The sequence below is a fragment of the Castanea sativa genome, chromosome 2, assembly GCF_040712315.1.
Source record: "Castanea sativa cultivar Marrone di Chiusa Pesio chromosome 2, ASM4071231v1".
Classification (NCBI taxonomy): Eukaryota; Viridiplantae; Streptophyta; class Magnoliopsida; order Fagales; family Fagaceae; genus Castanea; species Castanea sativa.
The window spans coordinates 54,418,415-54,444,557 of NC_134014.1; the positions used below are offsets into that span (position 1 = coordinate 54,418,415).

Here is a 26,143-nt window from a genome sequence, read left to right on the forward strand (position 1 = left end):
ATTCTGTATAATTTAAAATTGTAACATATTTCTATCTTTCCCTTCAAAGAATGTAATATATTAAACTATTTGAAGTGACAAATTAAACAAGGATGTTTGGAAGGATAGCAAATTAAATTCTTAGTCCATATTAAACCACAAATGCAAATGTTGTTTCACTTAAATGGATTGAGATTTCATTTGTTGATATTGACTGAGGGCTTAATATGGGTTAAATGATTAATTTGTTATTTTGAAACTACACCGTTTAATTTGTTACACTCCTAAACTATATCCGTTAGGATGATTCTAAGACATTAGCTATCAAAGTTGAATAAAGACCTTATGACCCACATTAGATGCTTCCAAAATATTAGCTATCAAAGTTGAATAAAGACCTCATGAATCACATAAGACGATTCTAAGATGTTTCAATGTGTTTACTCCCAACCCCGCTAGTAGCGGATTGGTTTATCTGGACTTTAATAGGTAACATTGCTGGTCTTGCTGCGTCTTTTACTAGTTTTTATTTATTTTTGGTCAAATCTTTTACTCATTATTCTTTTTGTTGGGTCAAGAGAATTTGTAACAACTTTGCACATTCCACGGCTAAGTTAGCTTTTGTTTCTTTACAAGCTTTATGTTTCAATAATAGCAGACTATCATCTACCTTGAAAATGGCATGTAAGGTGTAGTAGCTTTCTTTAATTATCTAGTTTCATCTATGAAATATCGCAGCTTATCAACAAAAAAAGGACCTCATGAATCACACCAAGTCTCAAAATCACTAGACCAACTCTTTTGATTTTTTTTTTTTAGTAACTATTCATCCTTTATCATAGGAGAGAGTTTTTTATGGTGTGAAGTTTATTTGTGTAATTTATTAAATATTTGTAATAATTTGCTATTTTCTGCAATGCTAAATACAAGAAAATGCGATTTTTTTAATATTTGTTTTCAGAGAAACAAAGGTGTTTTATTTTCTTTTTTTGAAGTCAAAGCAATAGGATTGGGCGCCGGAAGAAAGTGCCTTATTAGTTTTCCAACTTGAATGGTGATAGGGTTTTGGGAGAACAACAAGAAATCAAAGTTTTTTTTTTTTTTTTTTGTGGTGGTGGTGGTAATTTAAGAAAAAATTATAAAATAGTCTCTTTTAAATATTAATTATTTAATTTGGTGTTATTTGAAGTTGATCGGGAGAATATAGCATTTTCTATGAAATTGTGTTTTAGAAATGCAATTTCAACAATTAAAAATATTTATTTTCAAAACATAATTTTAAAAAGAAAAATTAAATCCCCAAATAATTTCAAAACAATATCAATTTAAATAATAATTATTAAATTTATGTATTTTCGTTTTCTTTATTTTTTTTGGTGATAAAGTTGATACTAAAACCCCTACTTTCTGCTCACACTGTCCTTGAGAATAGTCCAATAGGGTGGGCCTCTCTCAAGCTCCGTATTGCTTTAACATCATTCTTCTCCTCTCTCTCTCTGTCTGTGGTTTCCTTTGTCTTTCTCTTTGTTCTCATCCACAAAGTTCCCAACTTTCCCAGAAATTTATTTCTCCTTAAAGACCCCAAAACACTCTCTTTCTGTGGCACTTCGTAACTTGTCAATGGCTAAAAGACCGTTCAAGAAAGAAGAACAAGAACAAGAAGAATGTTCTGACCCTTATGAAGATGGCGAAGAAGAAGAAGTAGAGTACACTAGGAAGAAAGTGATGATAAGGGTAGTCTCAGCTAGGCAGAGAATGAGCTCATTGGTACCCTTAATGAGTTATAGTAGTGATAGTAGTAGTAGTAGCAGCACTAGTACTAGTACTTGTTATGGTAATATTATTGGTGGTAGTGATAGCATTGGCTCATTACGTTGCCAAGCTGATGAGTGTGGTGTGGACTTGAAAATGGCCAAGACGTACCACAAGCGTCACAAGGTTTGTGAGCGTCACGCCAAGGCTGCTGTTGTTTTAGTCACTGGTATTCGCCAGAGGTTTTGCCAACAGTGTAGCAAGTAAGTGTATATTGTTATATTATTATATTAAATTTATTTCAAAGTTTGCACTTAGAAATCAAGAAGAGCATGGTTAATGTGTGTGTGTGTTTTTTTTTAAATGCAAATGTCAAATGGGTATATGTTATTTTTCCTTCTTTTTTGTTGAATTGCTAATTGTAGTGAATTGGGTGCTCCTTTTTTTTTGAATGTTATGTGTTTGATTATTTAGTTTTATTGACCTTTTCTGGTTTGTGATTTTTTAGTTACATTGAGGCATTAAAAGGATGACAATGTGATAGCTCGGTCTGATGATTTAATAATAAGTGAATTGATCTGCTTGCTAGTTAATCACAAAGCTTGCAATTTTAGTCGTGGGGTTTGAGTTTTTAGTTTAAGCAAGTCATGAATTGTTGGTGTCTTTTGCTGAGCTATTTACCTTGTGTTACAGATAGTGTTAAATTACCAGACCTGATTAATTTGAACAAGTTTTGGGATTTCACCATAGCTATTACTCTATTCACGCTTAAACTGAAACCTTGCTCGGGTTATGAAAATTTTTGTGAGCTTTTAGAATGAAGATAACAATGGATTTTCTTCTGAAACCATTAAAAATAAAAAAATGTTACTTTCAGATAACAAGTAATTTTTATTTTAATAAAAGTTGTCAGCAGTTGCAGCGCAACAGCCTGAGTCCTTCATTTGAACAATTGAGCATCAAAGTTGTGTAACCTTTTATCTTAACAAGAACATTTTGAAGAATTTGTATCATACTTACAATTTCTGTGACAAAAAAAAGGAAGTACCAAAAGATATCTTATATGTTTCAAGATCATTTGTGACAGCTTGATCTGCAACTCAAGAATCTGTACTACTGCTTTTTTTTTTTTCTTTTAATCTTGGCTGAGGGTGCGAATAGGTTGGTTGTATTCAACAAATAGAAATAATAATATTATAAGCCGATGTTAATCTAACTGGTTGTCATGTAGATTCCAGTGGTAGTGTTAATTTTTGTTTTTCAGTTTGTTTCCTTGGTTAATTACCTTAGTATTTCTGCTATCCATGTCACAGTGTTTTTGTGAAATTCAAATCACTTCAAGAAGCTGGATCATAAGTTCAATCTTTCCTTCATGTGTCAGAATAATAGAAGCATCTGCCTTTTGATTTTCCCTTAATAGAGAGCATGACATAAGATCAGAATAGAATGGAATAAATGAATTCATGTGGCAAATCCTAACTAATTTATCGAGGATCCATAGCTGACCCCGAAAATTTGGGATTAAGGCTTTGTTGTTGTTGCTGCTTTTTTCTTTTCTTTTTCCTCCTACAGTTAAGTATATGATTGGGGTTTGAATGTGGTCCAGGTTTCATGAAATTTCACAATTCGATGATAACAAAAAGAGTTGTCGGGAAAAGTTGGCTGGTCACAATGAGCGGCGGAGGAAAACCTATGCAGACCTTCAGGCAGAGAATAAACAAAAACGACAAACTTCCATTATGGGTGGTGGCTTGCTGAAAGCCATGAGGTATTCGAATTATGGTGAAAAGAGTCTTCCAGGGAGCCCCAATATGAAGCATTGTCGAATTAATTTTAAATGACTGCAATTAGCCTTTAACTTTGTTTTGATAAATGCATCAACCATTCCTCATGTATTCTCAAAAACAACAACCACGAAGCCTTTTAGTTTCAAAATTTTGGGTTTAGCTATGGATTCTCATGTTTCTCTTTGATTGGAAAAATTATTATTTTATGCCTCGAGGAATTGAGCCTACTCAAAGTCAAAGGATACCAATATGTTTTGAGCCTAGAATTGCAGTTAAGGTTAATGCCATAGAATAGTTAGTCTTTCTGTCTATCTCGTTATTGCCTCCTGTACAAAGTTAGTTTATGATGGCATTCTGGGTTGATATCATTAATGGGTAATTGATGTTCTTTCCTTTAGAATCAAGTTGGTTGTTTATATAATTAGAACCATTTTGCTTTCTTTGTAGTGGCTTCTGCAGAGCAGGCAGCGCCTGTGGCCTTATAATGTGAAAAGTTCTAGAGTAGATCTTTGCATGTATTCGTGATTTATAACAATCATCTTTGTTTATCTTGCACTCAATGGCTTGATTTTAAGTTAGAATACTATAAAACAATCAATCGTTTGGATATTCCCCCCTAGCCTGGGCTGAACTTCTGCATCATTCCAATTTCGTGGTATGTCCTCGAACTTTCAGTTTTCCACTGGAAAATTTGCCTTCATGTCCCTTGTTTATGCGCAATCCAATCAATTATGAGTCCAATTATATTCTATTCAGTCTAACCAATCCTATCTTGCATGTCAAATGAGCCCTAAGGCTCTGTTTTAGGGATCAGAAAACCTACATATCAGGCAAGGAGGCTCTTCTATTTTTAGATGGTCACAAGGCTACTTCCACTTGAAGACTGAGAGAGTATCTCATGCACCCGGTGCATGGGACATCTCTTTCACTGACAGGTAGGCCCACAGGTGTGGGGCCCACCTGTCAGTGAGAGGGATGGCTTATGTACCGGGCGCATACAAGATTTTTTTCCCACTTGAAGATGCTCCAACTATTATTATTTTGATAATTTCATAGTTGAGGTGACGGATTTAAACCTTAGACCAAAAGGTGCCAGTTAAGCTATAAGCTATAACACTCTAGGTGCCACCATTTAAAGTTGAATGCAAAGAAAGCTGTCCCTTCGAATGGCACAGTAGCATCCACATGAGGAAACCTCATTATTGGAAAAATATCCATCTCCATCAAAACAAAAGTATTTATATCTACATTCTCCTGTTGAAGTTTCATTTTTGATAAAATGATAATAGTACCCGCATCAAACATCCCTCACTCCGACTGCACATCAATAATTATAGAGAAATAACTAATTCATTCGAGATTTTCAAGAATAAACTAAAAATAAACATCTCCTGTACTTGAGAATATTATCAGATTCTCAATAAATCAAACAAAGACGTCACTACATTCTCAGGCATCCCTTCTTATAGAACTGGACTGGAAAGAATTTGGACCTCACAAACCAAACACAACGTATATACAATTAGAACACACAGCAGCTTTTAACATTCTCTATATAGTGATTCATACGATCATATCTTATCTTGCACTTTCATTTATTTCAAGAACTACAGAACTTGTAAACAATAAATTTAGCAGATGTCTGTCATGAATAAGATTAGCAAATTTAATAGAACCATTTCTCTGGTCAACCTTTCCCAGATACCATACTTGGCCCTGATATATTAAAATTAGAATACAACTGAGTTCATCACATCAGAGAATTGAAGTATATGATCACATTCTGATTATTTTCCCCTCAAAAAAACACCATTTTTCATGTTAAAATTGCTATTATTTAGACCAAAAAAATCATTTTAATAGTGATTAAGAGGAAAATGAATCTAAAATGTTTATGAAGATGAGAAATAAAGAATACATGCAGGAAAGAATTCCCTGCGAAATCGCAAAACTGTTTAGCAGCGGTGGAAACAAGTATATTCTCAGTCAGTCGAAGGCAGAGGTGGACACGAGTATGTTCTCAATCAATCCAAGGCAGCTAGGACTGCATCAACAACCTCCTGGGTAGTGCTCTGTCCACCAAGGTCTCTTGTTCGGTACTTGCCCTCTTTAATTACTTGTTCTACAGCATTTTCTAATCGATCAGCAAATGAAGGAAACTGGAGATGTCTCAGCATCATGGCAGATGAAAGAAGCAGGGCCACTGGGTTTGCTTTCTTTTGCTCCACTAGTTTGTCATTGCCCACGTTTCCTGCTGAAGCGCCTTGCTCAAAAATAGCATGATCAGCCCCAACATTGCCTGCAACAGTATCCATAATTGGTCAATCACAAGTAGGCGTGCAGCAAAATAATATTGGAACACATGACGTAATATTTGTTTTTCTGCATGTGTGGATTAATTGGTCCAATGCTTCTTGGTATAGGGTTTCACTCTTATAACCACGCTGATATAGATGGCACTTTCTCCTCCAACAATAAGAGGTCATTACCTTAAGCTCCATTTGGTGTGTTTATTAACTTACCAATTAAAAGAACTCCAAAAAGAACAGGACAACAAAACTCATCTCTTTTAATGCAAAATCAAACAAACAAAGACTTCGGCATAACTAGAGTTTAAAAAAGAAGATAATAAGCCAGAATCTTTTCTTTTTTTTTCCTTTACTTTACATTTTAGTAGGCCTACAAGAAATAAGTACATATTGCAAGAATATGGTCAGGTTTTACTTGACTAACAAACTTGAATATGCCCTTATCTTTAAAAGGGTTCATTTGCTCCACTCGCTGTCTACTAAACGAACTCTAGAAAATTTTACAGTGTGTAGGTGGCTCTAAGAATCAAACTATGGTTTTGGTCTTTTCCAAATAAAAGTTGAGCTGGAAGAGCTTCCAGGTACAGTTTGGTAAGCACTAGCATATATTTTTGAGCAATTGCAGAAGGAACAATATTTTTCAAAACCTTTGGTTTAGAGAAAGGAAAGGAGGAAGGAGTGAAACTCCAATATCATGCTTTTGTTTCTGTTCGTTTCTTTTTCTTTGTCTCGTGAGTAAATGATAATTTCCATGTATAAGTATCTAAAACAAATGCCAAAGGCTATACAGCCTATACATGTATTAAGAAAACACTGTCCATACATAATCTACACCTTTGACAGCAGTTACTTCCTACAACATTCAGGTACTGGCACATTACATTTTTATATAACGAATGAACCTATTGATGGAGCCAACTATGCACCAGAAACTTATGAATTGACTGTTACTGCTCTCCTCTCCAATCTTAATTTGATGGAGATAAGCTCCCTCTCTCTCTCTCTCTCTCTCTCTCTCTCTCACACACACACACACACACACATAAAAAATTAACTTGATGTGGTTTTTAGGCAACCTTACCCCCAATTTAATTGAACAACTTCAACATTATGATTGAAAAGCAGAAGGCAACATATAAGAATATGTGCTCTGAAATTTTAAATATACACAGACTTACCTCCTGGCATGACTCCTGTGCCACCAGCAATACCAGCTGCTGTATTTGCTACTAGATTACCATAAAGATTGGGTGTCACCTGCAAAATTTAAACCAACCTGCATCACCTAAAGAATCCTTTTTGCTCGTTTATAAATAATAATAATTAAAAAAAATTAAAAAAAAAGGGGAATGACTAAAAAGTGTCAAGATAATCAGACAACATTTGCAGAGCAGAAGAAAACCATAATCAATTCAGTACTTACACTCCTGCTGCATTAATTCTTCTCATTTGACAGCAATTTAAAAAACACCTAGAGATCTTATCCCCTTCTATAACCACCATGTAACACACTAGCTCTTTCGAAAACATTAATAGATTTCATGATCTAACCCCCCCAAAACAACTTCACAACTCACAATCTTATTGCTTCCTTGCTGGCTCAAAAGATGCTCTGTTTTAGAGGGAACCAGAAGACCTGAGTAGAAAAGTGATACATCACACCAGCCTATCCCTCCACATAATAGTACATCCCTATCTTTTCCACCAGCTTTAATTTTCAGTTAATTTCTCTTGCATAATTACCTTGATCACATATCACCAATTAAAACATATACAATAAATTATACACCAATAAGATTTAGCCAATAACATGGGCTTCTTACAGCAGGTTTACAATTAACAAATGCCAATAGACATATACAGCAAACAAGCATAGACGTATTGCACACTATTCTATAAATACTTATAAAAATATGAAGAGGGTATCCAAGCAAGCCCCATCTAGTAGTAGTTTCACATACCATGACATCAAATTGCTCAGGCTTTGCAACAAGTTGCATGCAGCAGTTGTCCACAATAATCTCATTGTACTGGATCCCGGGATATTTTGTGGCAACCTCTCGACAAGATTCTAAGAATAGACCATCAGCAAGCTTCATAATGTTTGCTTTGTGCACAGCAGTCACTTTCTTTCTATTGTTCAAGTAAGCATACTCAAACGCATACTGTGCAATTCTCTCCGAACAGAACTTCGTTATCACCTAGCAAAAAAATTAGCATGAGGCACAAAAATAACTCCCAACTATTTAAAAATAGAGCAATGCCAAGGAGACAGGGCCACAACTTTTTTCCCAACTTCTTGAGGTGACAAGGTATAATCAGTGCAACATCTTTTCACATGGGCACACCACTAATAACAATTTTCTCAGGAGTTGGGACACTAAGAGCCCGTTTGGTATGTGGGTTTAAACAATAATTTTCAATTTTTTTGGAAAGATGTGTGAGTGAAAAAATGCGTAAAAATAAGTGTAATGTTGTTTAAAAACTGAAAACATGTGTTTAAAAATATGTACCAAACAGCCCATAACATTTTTCACAACTATTGCGGTAGACTATTGTGATTAGAATAACATCACTCTTGTCTGGGTTTAAGACTAACGCACCAATCATAATTGGGCTATGTCAGCAATTATGACCAGAACAGTGAAAACATGTTTTGTTCTTATACTAATTGAAAGTTTTGTGTCACAAGGTTTATTGTCCTATACTTAAAAAAAGTCAAAAATTCAAAATCAAAATATTAGGTGGGCTTAATTTTATTTATTTATTTACTTTTATCGCATTCATAAATAGTAATAGTAAATAAATAAAATCAATCTAATTCATAAAAAATAAAATCAATAAAAATAAGATTTCCACTCCTCTACAAAACTGTAACAATCTGAAAGTGACACAAAGTTTCTATCATAAAAACCTATACTTGAAAATGAAATAGCATTCAACTAAGCTCAACACAGTCAAAATTAAACCAACAAGAACTATTATGAATCAAATTCAAACAATTCAAAACCTAGAGAGCTAAAAAAGCATTAAACGAAGAAAATACCTTAAGGCTTTCAACAACGCCAGGAACGACCTCGTGCTCGAGACCTGAGTACTCGCCCTCGGTGTTTTCCCTAATGACAACGATATCGACGTTCTCGTGGCGCGTGGGGAGTCCAGGTAGGTTGAAGCAATTGACGAGCGAAGCGTAGAGATCGAGCTCCTTTCTCAGCTGCATGTTCAGCGAGTTGACTCCACCGCCCATCGGAGTAGCCAGTCCTCCTTTCAAGCACACCTTGTTCTTCCTGATCGAGTCCATGACTTCCTCGGGGACTCTCTTCATGTCGCCGTGCACGTCGTAGCGCTCGAAGTAGATCGGCGCGTGCATCGCCTCCATTACCTGCTCCACCGCGCCGGTCACCAGAGGTCCGATCCCGTCGCCCGGGATCAACGTCACGGCGCGCGGAGCTCCGTCGCCGGGTCGGGGCATGTAGGTCACGGATCGGGTCTGGTTGAGGATCGGTGAGTTCGAGAGGAGTTGTTTTAGAACGGGTACGGATCTTCGGGCCATTTTGGGTCCACGGGTTCGGGTTCTCTCTCTCTGCTTGTGTTTTTGAAAGGCTGCGCCAAATGTAAGCAGAGAAGAGAGAGAGAGAGAGAGGAGTTTACTGCGAATTACGACACTGAGCGAAACTTTATGAAATTTATGAGGAGTATCTATTTTCAGAAAAATTAAAATTCACGAGAAAAAAATGGTAAACGAAAATGTTCCCGGAAATATAGGACATCAATGCTGCGTTTTGGAATTTCATATGTGGATGGTGGTCCAATTATTGACTATTCTTTTTTCTTTTTCTTTTTTTGTCTACATAAGAAAATAAGGAACCTTTGAAATCAGGGGCAAAAACCCAAAAAAAAAAACTTATGTTGGTTACTTATGTTTGAGCATTTGAGGTTTTTTTTTTTTCAAAGTATTCATCTTGTTATATTCTTGTGGGTCATTAAATACTACCATTCAAATTCAAAATTATTACGAAAGTATTTCAATTTATTAAACTATGTCATTTTGAAGGTTGTTTAGTACATGTCAATTTAGTTTAATTATAAATTATTGGGTAAATTTCACTAATTACCCCTGAGGTTTTGACAAAAAAACAAAATCCAGAAGATTACAAAATTGACAATTTCAACCCTTAAGCCCAAATGGACTCTAACACCGTTAACCTCAGTCCTCTCATCTCTTTCTCTTTGCTCTCTCTTCTTCACACTAGAAACTCTCTCTCTCTCTCTCTGTCAAGCTCAAGCTAGCCATAAGGTTTCAAACTCAACAAAGGACCAAAAGACAATCAAACACAGATCAACCCAAACAAACAACCATCCAACATCAAACCTCAAACATACCCAGATAAAAAAACATTTCAAAACAAAACCAAGACCCATAACAAAGATCAACCCAGCTATTGTCGCCCACCACAACACCACCTATCACTATCCACTCATCCTCCTCAAACCCAAATAGTTCCAACCATTGTTATTAATACCGTTTCGGACCCCGTTTCGGTTTGTCTAGTGGAATGGAATATTTCGGTACCGGCCGATTTCGGCGTACCGTTTTAAGGTGTTTCGGGTTCCTAAAAATTAAATTATATATATTCTTGTAAAACATAAAATTGTCAATTCTAATAAATAAATAACTAAATTTCAAATAATACAAATCATTACTCATTACATAAGCCCATAATAATTAATAACTAATAAGCCAACAAAATTTATAACATAATATTAGCCATCAAATAATAATTTTTTTTTTTTTTTTTCCATAGGCCAAATCACGTACCGGCCGGAATTCACATCTCGGCCGGAATTGGCCGGAATTGGCCGGAATGGCCGGAATGGACCGGAATGGCCCGAAATTTGGCCCGAGGTGGAACGTTAAGTATCTCAGTACCGGTTTGCATACCGGAACGAAAAATTCCGGCCGTTCCGGCCTGAACGGAACGGAATCAATAACAATGGTTCCAACTACCCAACATCATATGATTCACTGCCAAAACCCAAACAAACCCAAATCAACAATTTTTTTTTTTTCAAAAAAACCCAAACCCATGACGGTGAGCTCTGCCAAATTGGGATCTTGCAACTGCCGATCACCACCACTCATTGCAACCCACAAAACTTTGCTCAAACCAAAGCAAACCCACCTCGCCAATCCAAACCAAAATCCACAAACCTCCACTGCCAACCCACCACTAATCCAAACCAAAATCACAAACCACCACCGCCGACCCACAACCGATCAAAACCAAAATCATAAACCTCCATCGTCGACCCACACCAAAACCCGCGAACCACTGCTAAGCCATAGCACGACATTGTTGCTCAAAGACCACAAGAACCAACACCGATCCACACTGAAACCCACCAACACCAATCCACACCAAAACTTACCAAAACTACTTACCCACACCACCACATTGTCGCAAAGACCACGATAGAGAGAAGAAAGGAACGTAAGAGTCAAAAGGAGGTTTGAGAGTGGAAGAAGGATGAGGGAGTTAGAGAGAGTGATGAGAAGAAAAGGTGAGAAGAAAGAAGGACTTGTGTGAGGGTGAGAGAGAAACTAAAAATAAATAACGGCGTTAGAGTTCGTTTGGTCTTAAGAACTAAAATGATCAATTTTGTAATCTCTGGACCTTCTTGGTATTTGTCCAAATCTCAGGGGTAGTTAGTGAAATTTACCCTAAATTATTTATATTTTTTTCCTTTTTCTTTTTTTTTTTTCTTTTTCTATATCAAAATACTTTACATTGTATATAAAACTTACCTTCATTGAAATCCAAGCATACCTAATACCACCGTCTTCTTCGAATGCTACCAATTTGTGATGACAATTTGTTGTTGGCACAATCTCAAATATATAATGAGTGGTGACTCTGAATTTTGGACAATAACATGAGTGGCGTTTGGAATTCGCAGGTGATTGGCTGGTTGCCACTATCATCTTTGAACACTTTCACTTTGTAGTCTTGCATAGCAAAGAATGAGTGTTTGGAGTAGGTATTTGGTTGATTTGATAAGTGGTTTTGGTGGGCTGATGAAGATTGATGGGTTCATTATTTTAAGAGGGAATGTGTGGTCGACTGCAATGGCAATAAAGATTCAAATGGAAATTAAATATGAAAATATCGGTTTCACTAATGTCACTCATGAAGATTGACATGAGGACAAAATTGAAAACAATACCATACTTGATGGATGAAAGTGAAAATTTTTATACACAAGAGACTAGAATGAAAGCACCTCAAAACATAAAGAGTCAAAAGTATAATTTGATGTACTTTTATTTTATTTATAATTTTGGTAGGGCACATCTAAAGTCCATTATAGCTATTGATTTACCTAAAAACAATGTTAGAGATATAACAATTTTACTTTCTTTTTTCGTAATACGATAAGTCGGCAAGTTGTAATGTTTGAGGCTTTTAGCAACAATACTTTTAGACCAACTCATGACACTACAACATTAGCAATAGTTAGTGAAAATTGTGTCATAAATAGTTACTACTAGTAAGTCTATTGTAGGCAACTTACTGATAAAAAAATTACACTTTAACAAAATCATTAATTAGTCAGTAATCTGGCAACTCTCAAAATAGTAGTTGCTTCCCATGTCGAACTTGAGAAGTGATTGGATAGGAAATCCATGCAAATCTTTTTAGTCCCTTTCCACTGTTTAAATTTATCTATCTTCCATGTCTTTGCTCTACTTCGACTCTTCGAGGACCTCAATCAACAAATTCCCACCCCCACTCACGAACTCATTGTGAACATACTTTTTATGGGACAAAAGCTAGGCATAATATGTATAATTTACTTGCCAAATCATTAAATTATAGTCACTGAAGACTTGAAAAAGTTGAAAAGGTTCCCTTATAGTTTATCATTCACTTTATTGTCACTATTGTGAGCTCAAGATTTTACATATGTTAAAACAACAATTAAAAATTAAAACCATGGTAAGAGGGTGTCATTGTCATGTCACGCATGCTGCATGCAACATAAAATCGCATGTTGAAGATGAGACCTCACTTTAGGGTAAAACTGTAAAAATAAAAAATAAAATAAAAATATATATGACTTTCGTTTTATTTATTTATTTTTGGTAGTAGGATCTAGGTTTTTAGGGAGTTTATTTTATTTTATACTATAGTATGTTTTTTAATTATTTATTTTGATTCTCAAGATAATAATTATTGCCTTCTGTGGGGTGTCCGAGGACTGAGAAGGACAAGGAGCATGACGTTCCTCACCAAACCATTTTTAAAGTGCCTCAGATCTGAGAAGGTGGTCTACCCGAGTAGAGGATGGGAAAGAGGCATGAGGTCTTACGAGTGCCCGAGGAGGAGAGGTAACATTCTAGGGGAGGAACAGTGGAGTTGTAGGAAGTTACCTGAAAGGATATACCTACCACCCCTGTATTGAATGCTTTGTAGCAAACTTATACGTTGCATTAATGAAGAGGTGACACTTGAACAGTGTTTTCACAGCTAACAACCCCTTCTACCAACTTCAGTAGAGCCTTGATAAGACAAGTATTAGAGGGAGAGTTTTGGGACGTACACATGGGAGGTCATGATGCAAAGAAGTAGGATATATAAGAAGAAAGAAGTTCTAAAATGGGGGGACTTTTTGAATGAAAAAAGAAGAAAGAACAGTGTACAAACTAAGAAAACCTAAGAAAGACCTATATAAGAACACATCCTTGGGAAGGACTAAGGATAGCTTTTTTACTTATTTGACTATCGTTTTTCCTTAACTGTGACCAGCATCATTAGCCTAAAGCTTAATGTACAATTGTATTGTGATTACCTTCACATCTTAACATTAAAACAATTCTATATTTTGGGCTTGGGTTGAAGTGCAAGGCACCATTAATCTAAATGGGCTTAGGCCTCCAACTTCAGTTCTTACACCTTCAATAATGAGAGAGAGAGAGAGAGAGAGAGCTTAATTTAGCAAATTTGAAGAGCAGAGCAGTGGAATCATATTCGTTTGGATTAATGAGTTTAGGTCTAATTTTGAGCTTTGTTGATAGGTTCGTCCCAAAGTTGGTCGAACTTAAGAAGTGATTGGATAGGAAATCCATGCAAATCTTTTGAGTCCCTTTTCACTGTTTAAATGTATCTATCTTCCATGTCTTTGCTCTACTTTGACTCTTCGAGGACCTCAATCAACAAATTCCCACCCCCACTCACGAACTCATTGTGAACATACTTTTTATGGGACAAAAGGTAGGCATAATATGTATAAATTACTTGCCAAATCATTAAATTATAGTCACTGAAGACTTGAAAAAGTTGAAAAGGTTCATTTATAGTTTATTATTCACTTTATTGTCACTATTGTGAGGTCAAAATTTTACATATTTTAAAACAGCAATTAAAAATTAAAATCATGGTAAGAGAGTGTCACTGTCATGTCACGCATGCTGCATGCAACATAAAATCACATGTTGAAGATGAGACCTCACTTTAGGGTAAAACTGTAAAAATAAAAATATATTTAGCTTTCGTTTTATTTTATTTTTTTGGGTAGGAAGATCTAGGTTTTTGGGGAGTTAATTCTATACTACAAGACGTTTTTTAAATATTTCTTTCGATTCTCAAGAAATTAATTGTTGCCTTCAATATGAGAGAGAGAGAGAGCCTAATTTAGCAAAGTTGAAGAGCAGAGCAGCAGAAACATATTCGTTTGGATTAATGAGTATAGGTATAATTTTGAGCTTTGTTGATAGGTTGGTTCAAAAGTTGGTTGGGCCGGACAGCAAAGTTTGTCCATTTTCTTGAGTGGACAAGGATTGGGAGTTCATACATGCTGACCAAGTGAGAAACTTCAAGGCTTCTTCCTTCTTTTTTTGGCTGGTTGTAACTTGTAAACGAACTATAGGAGATGGGTTCAAGTTTGCTGTGCACATTTTTCTAACCAATGATTTTTATAAGATCTAATTGTGAAATTATTAAATATATACTTATGATAATGATTAATAAATATGTATTATGATTGTATTTATATATGAAAAACTACTCATTTTTTTTTTCATTTAAAAAAATATGATATAGTAAGATTCTAATTGAGTGTTTAAATATATAATATATTTTAAACAGGATTAAAAAAATTAAAATATTAATGTGTAAAATTGTGAGACGTCAACAACTTATATGACAAAATATTACGAGGTCAATCAAAAATTCAATATCTTAAATTTTATATATATTATATATATTTATAATTTTGGTATTGTTCAATGATTAATTATTTAATTGTCATTTGCAGAATAGTATTATGAAGAACAAAAAAAACTACTAGTAAGTAACAAAACTAAATACAAGGATCGACCTCAACACACAAAACAACCAACAAAGTTCACATTAGTTTGGTTAAAATAATGTATTATAAACTCAGTTTAAAACACTAATATTACTATTTTCGTGTGTATTCTAATAAGTATTATTGTTTACTTAAAAAAAATTAATATTTAATCCATTTCTTCCAAAAGAGTAGAGTAGCTGCTTCCCATGTCGAAGTTGAGGAGTGATTGGCTAAGCAATCTATGCAAATCTTTTTAGTCCCTTTCCACTCTAATAACTTTATCTATTGTCCTTGCTCTTCCTCTACCTCCCTCGAGGACCTCAACACACTTTATATGGGACAAAAAAAAAAAAAACTAGGCACCATACTTTATGTGGGACAAAAACTAGGCATAATATGTTTAAATTACTAGCCTACTCATTAATTTAATAGTTTCTAGTAATTTTTCTTTGAAGGAATATTGTATTAAATATTTTAGTCTTTGTTTTTAGGTAGGATCTGGGTTTTAGGTAATTTTTTTAATAATACCAAATGTGCTTTTTTAATTATTCCCTTCAACTTCAATGATGGAAGAGAGAGAGAGAGTTCTTAATTTAAGCATCACAAAGTGGTAGAATCAGATTCTTTTGGATTCGGATGAGTTCAGGCCTAATTTGGAGCCTTGTTGGCAGGTTGGTTGGGCCAGGCAGCTGAGTGTGTCCATTATTTGAATGGACAAGGATTGAGAGTTCATTCTTGTGGACCGGGTGTGGCTAAACTTCAGGCCTTGTTCCTTTTTGGCAGGGTGTGTGTGTATAATAAATAAATATTATCCACATTTATAAATTCCATAATGTTCAATAAACAATTCCCATCTGCAGAATATAATAGTATAATGAAAGATCTGAATCCATATAATAATAACATAATTATTCAGGTGCCACTTTAATTCAATTCAAACCCAGTCAATTTGATTATGACAATTTTGTCTATTAGGTCACTGTTTGCTTACATCAAGGACAAGCGTTTGCTTGTATAATTCATCACCTTTAGAATTATAATTAAATATGATATCCACCGAAACACAATGAATATCCAATTCTTTTGTTCTTCTCGACAAAACAAAAAAAAAAAATCTTGTTTTTTCCAAAGAGTTAACAATGTTAGAAAATTGACTTATTACCATCCCCCAACTTAGAAAAGAAAATAGAATAAGAAAAAAAAAACATAGGTTGAAAATAACTTAGGTTGATCCAGGGACGGACCTAAGTGGGGCTAGACCCAGGTGGGGCCCAAGGGGACCTGGCCCGTGGGTCCAATTTTTTTTTCTTTTCTTGTTTTGGTTATAATATATATATATATATATATATATATATATATTTTTTTTTTTTGTAGTTTTGGCTATTTTTCCCAATAAGCCTAATTAGCTTTACTCAAATAGCAACTATCTAACTCAAAAAGTCAAAAACTTAACGAAAATAATAAAAACATTCATAATAGTGATTGTATTTTGGCAAAAAAAAAAAAAAAAAAAACTATTACTACCAAAGAACCAAAAAATCATGTGTTATTGGAGAACTTAAAGCTAAATTTTTTGCAACTACAATAAACTGGTATAAAAAGTAGTTGACTATAACAAGTTGTTAAAAATAAAATACAATATTTTTTAAAATTATAACTGTTCCTTCAATTAAAAAACTCAAATTCTCTCGCTTTCCTTTATTATTTTAATGAGTAGTTTAATTATTTTAAATGAAGTGATAAAAAAAATAGAACATTTGGTATTGGATGTATTGTTAAAATAAGGTGTAAAATAGATAAAATAACTTTTTGAGGTGCTAAAAGCTAAAAGTTTTAAACACCACCATTGTAAATGCTCTAATTTCAACAAAAACAAAAAATTCCCGGTTAGCCTAGTATTAAAAAAAACCATTATTTTATTTTAGTTTTTAATACTATATGGATGCTTATTTGAATTTTTTTTTTATTTTAAAAAAGTTTATTTCAGCCTCGCTAACTTAAAATCCTGGGTCCGTACTTGGTTGATCTTGGATGCTCAAACCATAGCTATATAACATAGGATTGAACTACATTTAAGGGTAAGACTTTCATTCAATGCTTAAATGTATTGGATGGGATACAAGACTAACATGTGATCATTTTTAGACACGTGTCATGTTTGTATCATATCCAATGTAATTGATGCAAGCTAAACCATAAATGCATTCATGTAATTGCAATGACAAATAAAATACACAATTGTTATAATTATAATTAGGAAATATAATAATGTTTGTGTTGCATTGCCTTATATGCGTGTCAATATGTAAAAAACAACAACAAATAAAGTCTTAATCTTGAAATTTGAGATCAAACTATGGAATCTCCACACATAAGTGATTTATGTAAATAAACTGCACATGAAATTTGTCAATCATGTTAACATTACCTTTTTTAGATAGTGGGTTTGAAAATTCAAACCTAATCTTTGACAATAAATGGTAACAAATTTGAGTTATGGGGCTTAAAAATGAGAACCCCACCATCCATCAAGGAGGCAAAAGGCAGCCAAGAAATGAGATACACAACAGAAGGGCCCAAATTAAAAGCACCGGCCGAGCCGAATGTGAACCGTCCATAATGCATGCTTATCATGACGGTCGCAAAGTATATCATTTTCTGTGTCATTTTTTCTTGAAAGTTGAGACTATAAGAAACGCAGCCGTTGGAGAAGCCATACCCCAAAATAAGGACCACTCATCAGTCTCACACTAAAGTCTTTTCCATGTTTCTGAGACCATAAAGGTTGTTTTTATTTTAGCTCTGTGTTTTTTTGTTGTTGTTGTTGTTTAACATGGCTTGTCTGAGCGATGAGAGCTGGGTTTCTCTTCCTAAAATGCTCTCAGAGCGGTTAACTCTTAGAGGTGGTGACCAAATTGAAGAGGAGGAGCTGAAAAAGAAGAGCTTTGTTGAATCTAAGAGGACCCAATACCGAATAGAGAAAGTTTTTCCGTTTTATGCATTGGGGATATCCAAGCCTGAGTCTGACTCGGTTGTTGATTCGGGTGACCCGATTGCTGACCCAATTTGGGACGCTGTGAAAGAAGAGGCTAAGTTGGAGGTACTACTGAGCTTTTAGTTTTAACCAATATTGCTTTTTGTTCATTTTGTTTTTGCCTTTGTTGGGTTCTGAGTGATGGGTCTTCTTTGGTTTATGGTTTAAGAAATTTGGCAAAACTTAGATACCCAAATAAATTCAACTGACTAATGTAACAGAAACAGAAACAGTATTAGTTTTTTGCTTTTGGAAGGAGAATTAAATTTAACCATATAATTCATTGGTCAATGGACTCAGTACAACCACATGGTTGAAAAAAGAACAGCACTTAAGAGTACCTAAAACTATGTTTGTTTCATTTTGAAGAGAATATACAGCTTTTTTTAAAGCGTCAAAATTTTCAAGTTCTCTTATACAATAAACAAAATAAGCCGAATTAAAGTTTGACCCTAAGAAATTTGGAGCTGTTGCATTTGGTTTGAAAGCTTAGTTTTATTTTTCTGGAATTTTTTTTTTAAGTAGGATTGGTGTTACTTTAGAGAGTGATTTTTTTTAAGGTTGTCATTCGGTTATACCATCTGTTTGACTTTGGCTGGAGATATCGTTTTAGGTTGAATTTTATGGTATTTGGATAGCCTGGTTTATGTTCACCAATTTGTTTAACTAAAACATGGGTAGTGATTTTTTCAATGATGGGGTAATAGCACTGATTTGAAACTGGGTTCTCTGAAATCTTACTTATATGGCCTAAAGTAAGATTTGATTCCTAATTATTTTGTAGACACACATAGAAACATAGATAATTAGGATTTGGAACAGTGCTTTGTTTAATCCATCCTTATATATTTGTTGACACACATTACTGCAGGCAGAAAAGGAGCCGATTTTGAGTAGCTTCTTATATGCCAGTATAATGTCACATGATTGCTTAGAGCAAGCCTTGGGGTTTGTTCTTGCCAATAGACTGCAGAACCCTACACTGTTGGCGACTCAACTGATGGATATATTTTTTGATGTGATATTGCATGACACAGGTATTCAACGTTCAATCCGCCTAGATATGCAGGTAACTCAATCAGGGTTCCAAAGTATATGAGTAATCTTTGTTATGGAATAGTAAAATATGTCTTAGCATCTGGAAATCTTCTTTCTACAGGCATTTAAAGATCGGGATCCTGCTTGTTTGTCATATTGCTCAGTTCTGTTGTATCTTAAGGTACTTCTAGAAAAGATCCCTTATTTTGTTGCAGTCATTTGTTGATCTTGGTTGTGAGCTATGTTGTGAGAAAAAGAAAAAAGGTACACCCTTGATGTTGTGAGCTATGTTTTATTGTAGGGTTATCATTCTCTGCAAGTGCATCGAGTAGCACATGCATTGTGGAGCCAAGGACGCAAAGTATTGGCGTTGGCACTACAAAGCCGAATCAGTGAGGTAGTTTGTACTTTCTTTGATGATACTTGATGAGTTATTTACAAACAAAGAGTAAATAAGGATACTTTCTTAACTCCACAACATTACCCTCCACCTCATTATTAAGGAAGGAGGAAGTACCATTTGAGCTGAAGCTCATTGGCAAGAAAAATGAGTAAGAGAAAAGAAAAAGAAAAAGAAATGAATAATCTTTGATGAGCATCATCCTGTTTTAAGATTCAACCCCCCTCTCACCCCTTTATCTTATTTTCTGTCTATCCTCGTTTAATTTGTCAACTGCTTTTCCTCCTCAGGTTTTTGGAGTTGACATACATCCGGGTATGTTTATTTCTACTACACTTTCTATGCTATTCAAAATTATTGAGTTTGGCAGTATTATGTAATTGTAAAGGGATTTTAAGGTTTTGCTGTTTTGGACAGCTGCAAAAATTGGAGAGGGAATATTATTGGATCATGGTACAGGTGTGGTTATTGGTGAAACTGCTGTTGTGGGAAATAGAGTTTCATTGATGCATGTAAGTCAGTTTCATTCTCTGTTGTGTTCCCATTATTTGATGGGAAGAAAGTTCAGTTATCTTTGTTGCAAGCAACCTAGTAGTTTATGAAAACACATTACTAGGTGTAGGTGTGTGTGTGTGTGTGTGTTTTTTTTTTTTTTTGTGTTGTTTGTTTACTTTCTAAACAGTTATTTCATCAGAACTTCTTGTGAAGAATTGGGAGATAAAAGAAGGTAATATAAGCTTTAATATTTTCACATATAGAAATGTCTGTTGAATGACTTCTTGAGCATATCATGCTTGAAATGAATAGTCAAGACTTTGGTAATAACATTTTTTTTTATGACTAACTCAAGAATTCATCAATGCTTGAATCATTAAGAAGATCTAAATTTTGGAGTTTTTTTGCTATGAAGCAAGGAAATTATGTTGAATTTTTGTCAAGAAAATATTAAAATTTATTTAACAAAGGATATGTCAGAAGTTTTGAATGCCCCAAAAATTTTAACTTTGTTCCAATTAAATTGCAATTTTCGAAATTTCTGAGTTAAAATTTCAATTTGTAACTAATTCCTAGAAAATGATCAAAATAAATCTTTGTCACATGCCATTGTATCTTCATGTGGTTGCATCAGATATATACTTTAATTTAAGTAGCTAAAAAAATTTATTTGTCAAGAGCCTTAAAGTTCAGTGGCATGGTTTGCTCTCCTTTATGAGGAGAACTAGAGTTCGAATTCCCCCTCCCCCTTGTTGTAACAGTTCAATTATTTTATATATATGTGTGTGTGTGTGAAAAAAGGGCATAGCCGTGGTATACAGGAGGTATATACGAGATACACAAAAGCAAAGAACAAAATGAAAGCTTGGATTCTAAGATGAAAAAAAATCCAAGAACTACAATAAGGATACAGAAGTGAAACCCCTCATAGTCCTTATAAATGGAAAGAGAGTTGAGGAATAAAGACTTCAACCCTATTACTGTGAATTCATTTGCATCAAATACTTTGGAGATTGCATTTCAAGATCAAATTATTCTTATTATAGAAAAATGTTTTCAGGGTGTAACTTTAGGAGGAACAGGGAAAGAAATTGGTGATCGTCATCCAAAAGTAAGTGATGGTGCACTAATTGGTGCCAGTGCAACTATACTTGGAAACATAAAAATAGGTAAAGGTGCAATGGTAGCTGCTGGTTCCCTTGTGTTAAAAGACGTCCCTCCACACAGGTAGAAAATAATTTCTGATAATCGGCAGTGTAGTTGTTCTAATCATTATATTAGTTTTGTAATAAATATATAACTGATGTTTTTTTTGGGGTTCCAAGCATGGTGGCAGGAATTCCGGCCAAAGTGATTGGATATGTAGATGAACAAGATCCATCATTGACAATGAAGCATGGTATGTTATTTATATGTGCAAAACTTGGATGTATTTTATCTTAGAAGACATGAGCAACCTTATTTAAACAATTATATTATTAGGCTGCTCCAATTATCTGTTTCAATGCTTGTCCTAGAATCTGGAAGTCCTATTGTTGAAGACTAGTTGATTTGTGCTAAACAAACTTAAAGGAACCTTTAATTACCTTTCTCACTAAAAAAAAGAAAATCTTTATCAAGGGATTAGATTGGTACGAAAACCTCACCTGGTCCAAAAGATTGACTTCATAAGTATTTCTAATTCTTCTAAAGCGATATATTTGTGTCCCATGTTTGATTCTGAGAGGTATAGAAACAATTTCCGTCAATAAAGTGACTGTTGCATCCATTTTTGAATGGATAATACATGAATGTCCTGCTTTAATAACCTTGGCTTTCTATTTTTTTGTTGTCAAATTTAACATTTTCTATGTGAAAAAAGATGGGTTAATTTTACATTTTTAATTTTTTTTATTTATAGTAAGTACCTGTCCCGTATCATTTATTATTATGCCTGTTGCTATGCGCAGATGCTACCAAAGATTTTTTTGAACATGTTGCTGATAATTTTAAGGATGGAAGATCAACTGGTTAGTACTCCTTACTGTAGTTTCTTAGTTCTGAAGAAACTTCAAATCTAAAGCAGACTATTTCAAATTGTAGACTTTGCCTTTTCATGTGTCCTCTGATTTGGTTTTATGCTAATAAAACAATGGTGGCACTCCTATAACGGGGTTGGCTTACCTCCATGTGTTGTGTATTGGAGGCAGGCACAAAATGTGTGTGCCTTTACTCAAAATGTATTATTAAATTATTGTGTATGATTTTTCAGGAGGGCAGGGGTCAGGATCGGGAAAGAAATGATGGAAGCACTTAAGAGATGTGGCTAGGCGTAAATGTCATTTGCCAATGGCAATGCAATTCATGGTCTGTGAAGAAGCAGGGGGACAGGGACAAGGGTTTATCATTTCCAGAATGTTAAATACAAGCACAATATAATGCTCCTATAACTTTGAAATGCGATGAGCAATTTGTAGTCCATTGTAATTTATGCTGACACATTGTTGAGGTTCCCAATATCGCAAAATTTAAATATCTGAAAGTGAAGTTACTTTTATCCTCCCCCACCACCCTCCCTCTGTTAAAACTGAAGCACCAGGTATTCAATTCTTCTTTCCCGTGCATAAAATCAGGGAGAACTAGAAGTTTCAGATACATGTACAACAAACTATGCCAATTGCTTTCAGATTAGAGAAATAAACTTGATATGCTCCATGGTCAAACTTCGAATTGCATTTATGAAAGTGATGTGTACCAGAATCCTTAAATTAACGGTCAGCATCTTATGTGGGGATAAAGGGTGACCAAAGTCACCAATGACCAAATATTCTAAATGGCTCCTGTAATTTAGGGAGTGGATCCCACCTGTCTTCGTCAATTATGCTTTTATTTTCTTTTATAGATTTGGACGGAGATTTGAATTTGCATTACAATTGAAAGCGCCAAAAAAAAAATGCTAATTGAGTTATAAGAATATGTTAATTAAGCTATAAGATTCTTAGCATAAATTATACTGTTTGGAATATATATATATACATGTCTTACTTTGTGTTCCAGTTTATGCTCTACTAATCACAACTCGACACGTATTTGGCTTTTTCTTTTTCTTTTTTTCATTTTAAACTTTGATTATTTTATAAGGGAACTCAAACAAATTATGTGGCAAGTTGTGATTAATAGAGTATAAAGTTAATCACACAAAGTAGAGTAGATAATTTTCATTCTAAGGTAACCATGAAACTTATTGGCAAAGCTGCTGATTCATTTATTAATGGATATAGGTTTAATTCCATGATACAAATTTTGCATTTTATAAATTAAAAAGATAAAAATGATGTCATGTTGATTAAAATTAGTTATCGCTTTCTATTTGGTGAAATGAGATTTAAAACCAAGTTATAGTGTATGTAGACATGATTCATGAAAAATAAAATCTTCAACATGAAATGGACAGAAGAAGAGGATTGACCATTCTCCAATTCGTATTCCCCAAAAGGTCAATACATAGAACTCAAAAGAAATTGGACCCTTGTAATTTCAAACTTTTTATCAAATAGAAGATTGTGGTGGGCCTTTTTTGTATCTTGTCGTACTATGACCCAATAATTATGGGGTGGGAGAGTGGGGACTGACTTAATTGAAACTCACCTTAAGCCAACTTGTGCACAAGTTAAGACCTCTGGTAGAGATCTTAGTCATGTGCCCACGGCAGGGGATGCTGTAAAAAAAAACGCGATGGCATAATACAATAGGATAGTTAAAACATTCTAACTAAAGTGCTTGCTACTGACCAAAGACAATGTTAAACAATTTTGCAACAGGAAAACATGATAATATGAGTATGGCATAAATAAATCAGCAACAAGAAATATAACATTAATACTTAAACAAACATGATAAAAAGAAGGAAGGGGGGGATTAGTCTATTAAACTTGGTTCCTCAGCAGATTTAAGTCTAAGAAGGGAACCAATCTTTAATGTGGGTAATCTCACAGGAAAATCCTGCCATAGAAATTAACTAGTTTGGAAAATAGACCTTAGTGGCTTAATCCTAGATTCTTAACTTGTTAGAGAGTAGGCTATTGAGAGAGAGAGAGAAGTGAGTAGCCTATTGGTGCATGCTCTCTTACTCCTCACACTCCTATTTTCTCACTTCTCTCTCTACTCTCTTGTTTTATCTTCTCTATTTTCTTTGTTTTCTATGTCTCTGTTTTTTTAGTGTTTTCTCCTATTCCTTCTTGTTGCCGTTGCTCCTCCCCCTTCTATTGTGCACGGCTAAGGCTTTTTTATACTACTTGCCATGATAAGATTTATCGTTTTACCCCTCAACTACTTTTGGTCTGTTGTAGGTATCATTCTCGGACTACCTACTGGTCTGCTGGCTGTCCAACTACCGCCACTACCCTATGTTGGCCACACCACACTTCATTTCCAGACAAAAGTTTTTTTTTTTAATTTTTTTATTCTTGCTCCCCATGGCATTCCCATCCGAATAAGAGTGAAGATTCTCTCTTACTAACTCCTATAGCATGCATCTAGTGATTCCAGCTTATCTTTGTCTCTTTTGGGTGGCATGTCATCCCAGCGGGACATTTCCTCCAAAAGAGCTTAAGCAGAAACCCTAGAATAGGCTTCCCCCATCTCCCCCATCTCCAAACCACACCCTCTCTTACCTCTGACCCATGATTTACCACTCCTGTATTGGCCGGGTACAAGTGGGTAGTGTCTGAGCCTTGTGCGTGCTCTACTCCCATATAAGTCCATTACTTGTCTGGTGTTCATGCGTTTGCCATTGCCTGCGGGTTTGTTTGGTCATGTTGCGTGTTCTGCTGCTCGTTTAACTTTTTGTGGCGAGGATGAGTTATTGGGTCTTCATTCTTTGCATCTCATTTCTTTTTTGGGTTGGGTATTGCTTGAGTATAGGTCTTTTCTTCTTTAATTTAGTCCTTGTCTCCTTTTGCTTTTGGTTTGTGGGCTAACTGGCATTCCTGCCACGCCACTGCATTATTTCTGCCATGATATCATTTAACTTGTGTTTGCTGGGCTTCCCCTAGACTTGCCATGTATTATTCCTTTTCTTAGTTTATGTTGTCCAGCATTTTTGCTGTGTCAGTTCTCATATCATCTTGGGCATCCTAGACCCATTTCATTCCCTTGGGCATCCTTAGTCCATTTTATTCCTTTGGGCATTCTCGACCCGTTTTATTATTTTCTACTTATTACATTTCCATGAGTTTTTGCTAAATCTTTTGGGTTTCCCCGGCCCAGTTACCATATCCTTTACTTTTGAGTTTATTGGACTTTGAACCAATCTCATTTACTAATCCCTTTCTTTGGGCTCCCCTGGCTTGTCTTTGCTTGCTTTCTACTTGTTATGATTTTCATGGGCTTACTACTTCCTTCTTTGGGGCTCCCTTGGGCCCATTTGCTTTCTTTGGAGCCCTTTTACTATTTTGTGGGCTTGTGTACTATTATTCATGTCATTTGGGCTTAATGGTTTTCTTACTTTGCTACTTCTTCTTTCTTCACATCTTTTACATTGTTGGGCTTCTTCTGTCATTGGGCCATTTTGTCAAAATGGGCATCAATAAAGATATGATATGATTTGAACTTATAAAGTCTTTTTCATAATATTGCTTTCACCATCAATCAAAGATACTAGTAGGTCTTCCCATAAAAAAAGAAAGATAAAGAAGAAGAACATACTATTAGGTTTCTTTTTTTACGTAGGTGACATTCAATCTTAGGTTCCCTATTTGACAACAAAATGTATTAACCTTTCTTATTTTTATTATGCCTTTTTTTATAAAATCAAATTTCCTTTTTAATTATCAGGCTACACACATTAGAGTCCAGCGCTCTCCCTCCAAAAATTTCTCCTCTTTTTTTGTTTGTTGATGAATAGAAAAATTTTATTAGCAATTGACAAACAAACTACAAATAGAACAGAGTCCTCAACAAGAGAAAACTCCAAACAAGGACACCGACCAACACCAACCCTCCCAAAATTTCTCCTAGT

General features: G+C 34.8%; 3 protein-coding genes across 4 annotated transcripts; 2 read left to right on the plus strand and 1 right to left on the minus strand.

The window, feature by feature from the left end:
• Window positions 1-1,471: 1,471 nt before the first annotated feature.
• Window positions 1,472-4,073, plus strand: LOC142624091 (uncharacterized). The gene is made up of 2 exons (XM_075797593.1): window positions 1,472-1,994; window positions 3,338-4,073. Exons 1-2 carry the CDS (start codon window positions 1,600-1,602, stop codon window positions 3,570-3,572), a joined length of 630 nt encoding a protein of 209 aa, XP_075653708.1. The 5' UTR covers window positions 1,472-1,599; the 3' UTR covers window positions 3,573-4,073.
• Window positions 4,074-5,196: 1,123 nt separating this feature from the next.
• On the minus strand, window positions 5,197-9,585 carry LOC142626042 (isocitrate dehydrogenase [NAD] regulatory subunit 3, mitochondrial). 2 transcript variants are annotated; one of them, XM_075799812.1, is made up of 4 exons: window positions 8,874-9,585; window positions 7,789-8,016; window positions 7,006-7,084; window positions 5,197-5,817 (listed from the first exon to the last, which is right to left on the minus strand). In XM_075799812.1, the coding sequence occupies exons 1-4, from the start codon at window positions 9,378-9,380 to the stop codon at window positions 5,543-5,545; spliced, it is 1,089 nt and encodes a 362-aa protein (XP_075655927.1). In that variant the 5' UTR covers window positions 9,381-9,585; the 3' UTR covers window positions 5,197-5,542. The 2 variants fall into 2 exon arrangements, with proteins under 2 accessions (XP_075655927.1, XP_075655926.1); XM_075799811.1 differs by having other exon boundaries at window positions 7,789-8,028.
• Window positions 9,586-17,790: 8,205 nt separating this feature from the next.
• LOC142626313 (serine acetyltransferase 2-like) lies at window positions 17,791-22,666 on the plus strand. Its single transcript, XM_075800136.1, has 10 exons — window positions 17,791-18,278; window positions 19,084-19,281; window positions 19,372-19,431; window positions 19,552-19,647; window positions 19,941-19,965; window positions 20,068-20,162; window positions 21,206-21,372; window positions 21,471-21,544; window positions 22,095-22,154; window positions 22,397-22,666. Exons 1-10 carry the CDS (start codon window positions 18,012-18,014, stop codon window positions 22,426-22,428), a joined length of 1,074 nt encoding a protein of 357 aa, XP_075656251.1. The 5' UTR covers window positions 17,791-18,011; the 3' UTR covers window positions 22,429-22,666.
• Window positions 22,667-26,143: the final 3,477 nt, after the last annotated feature.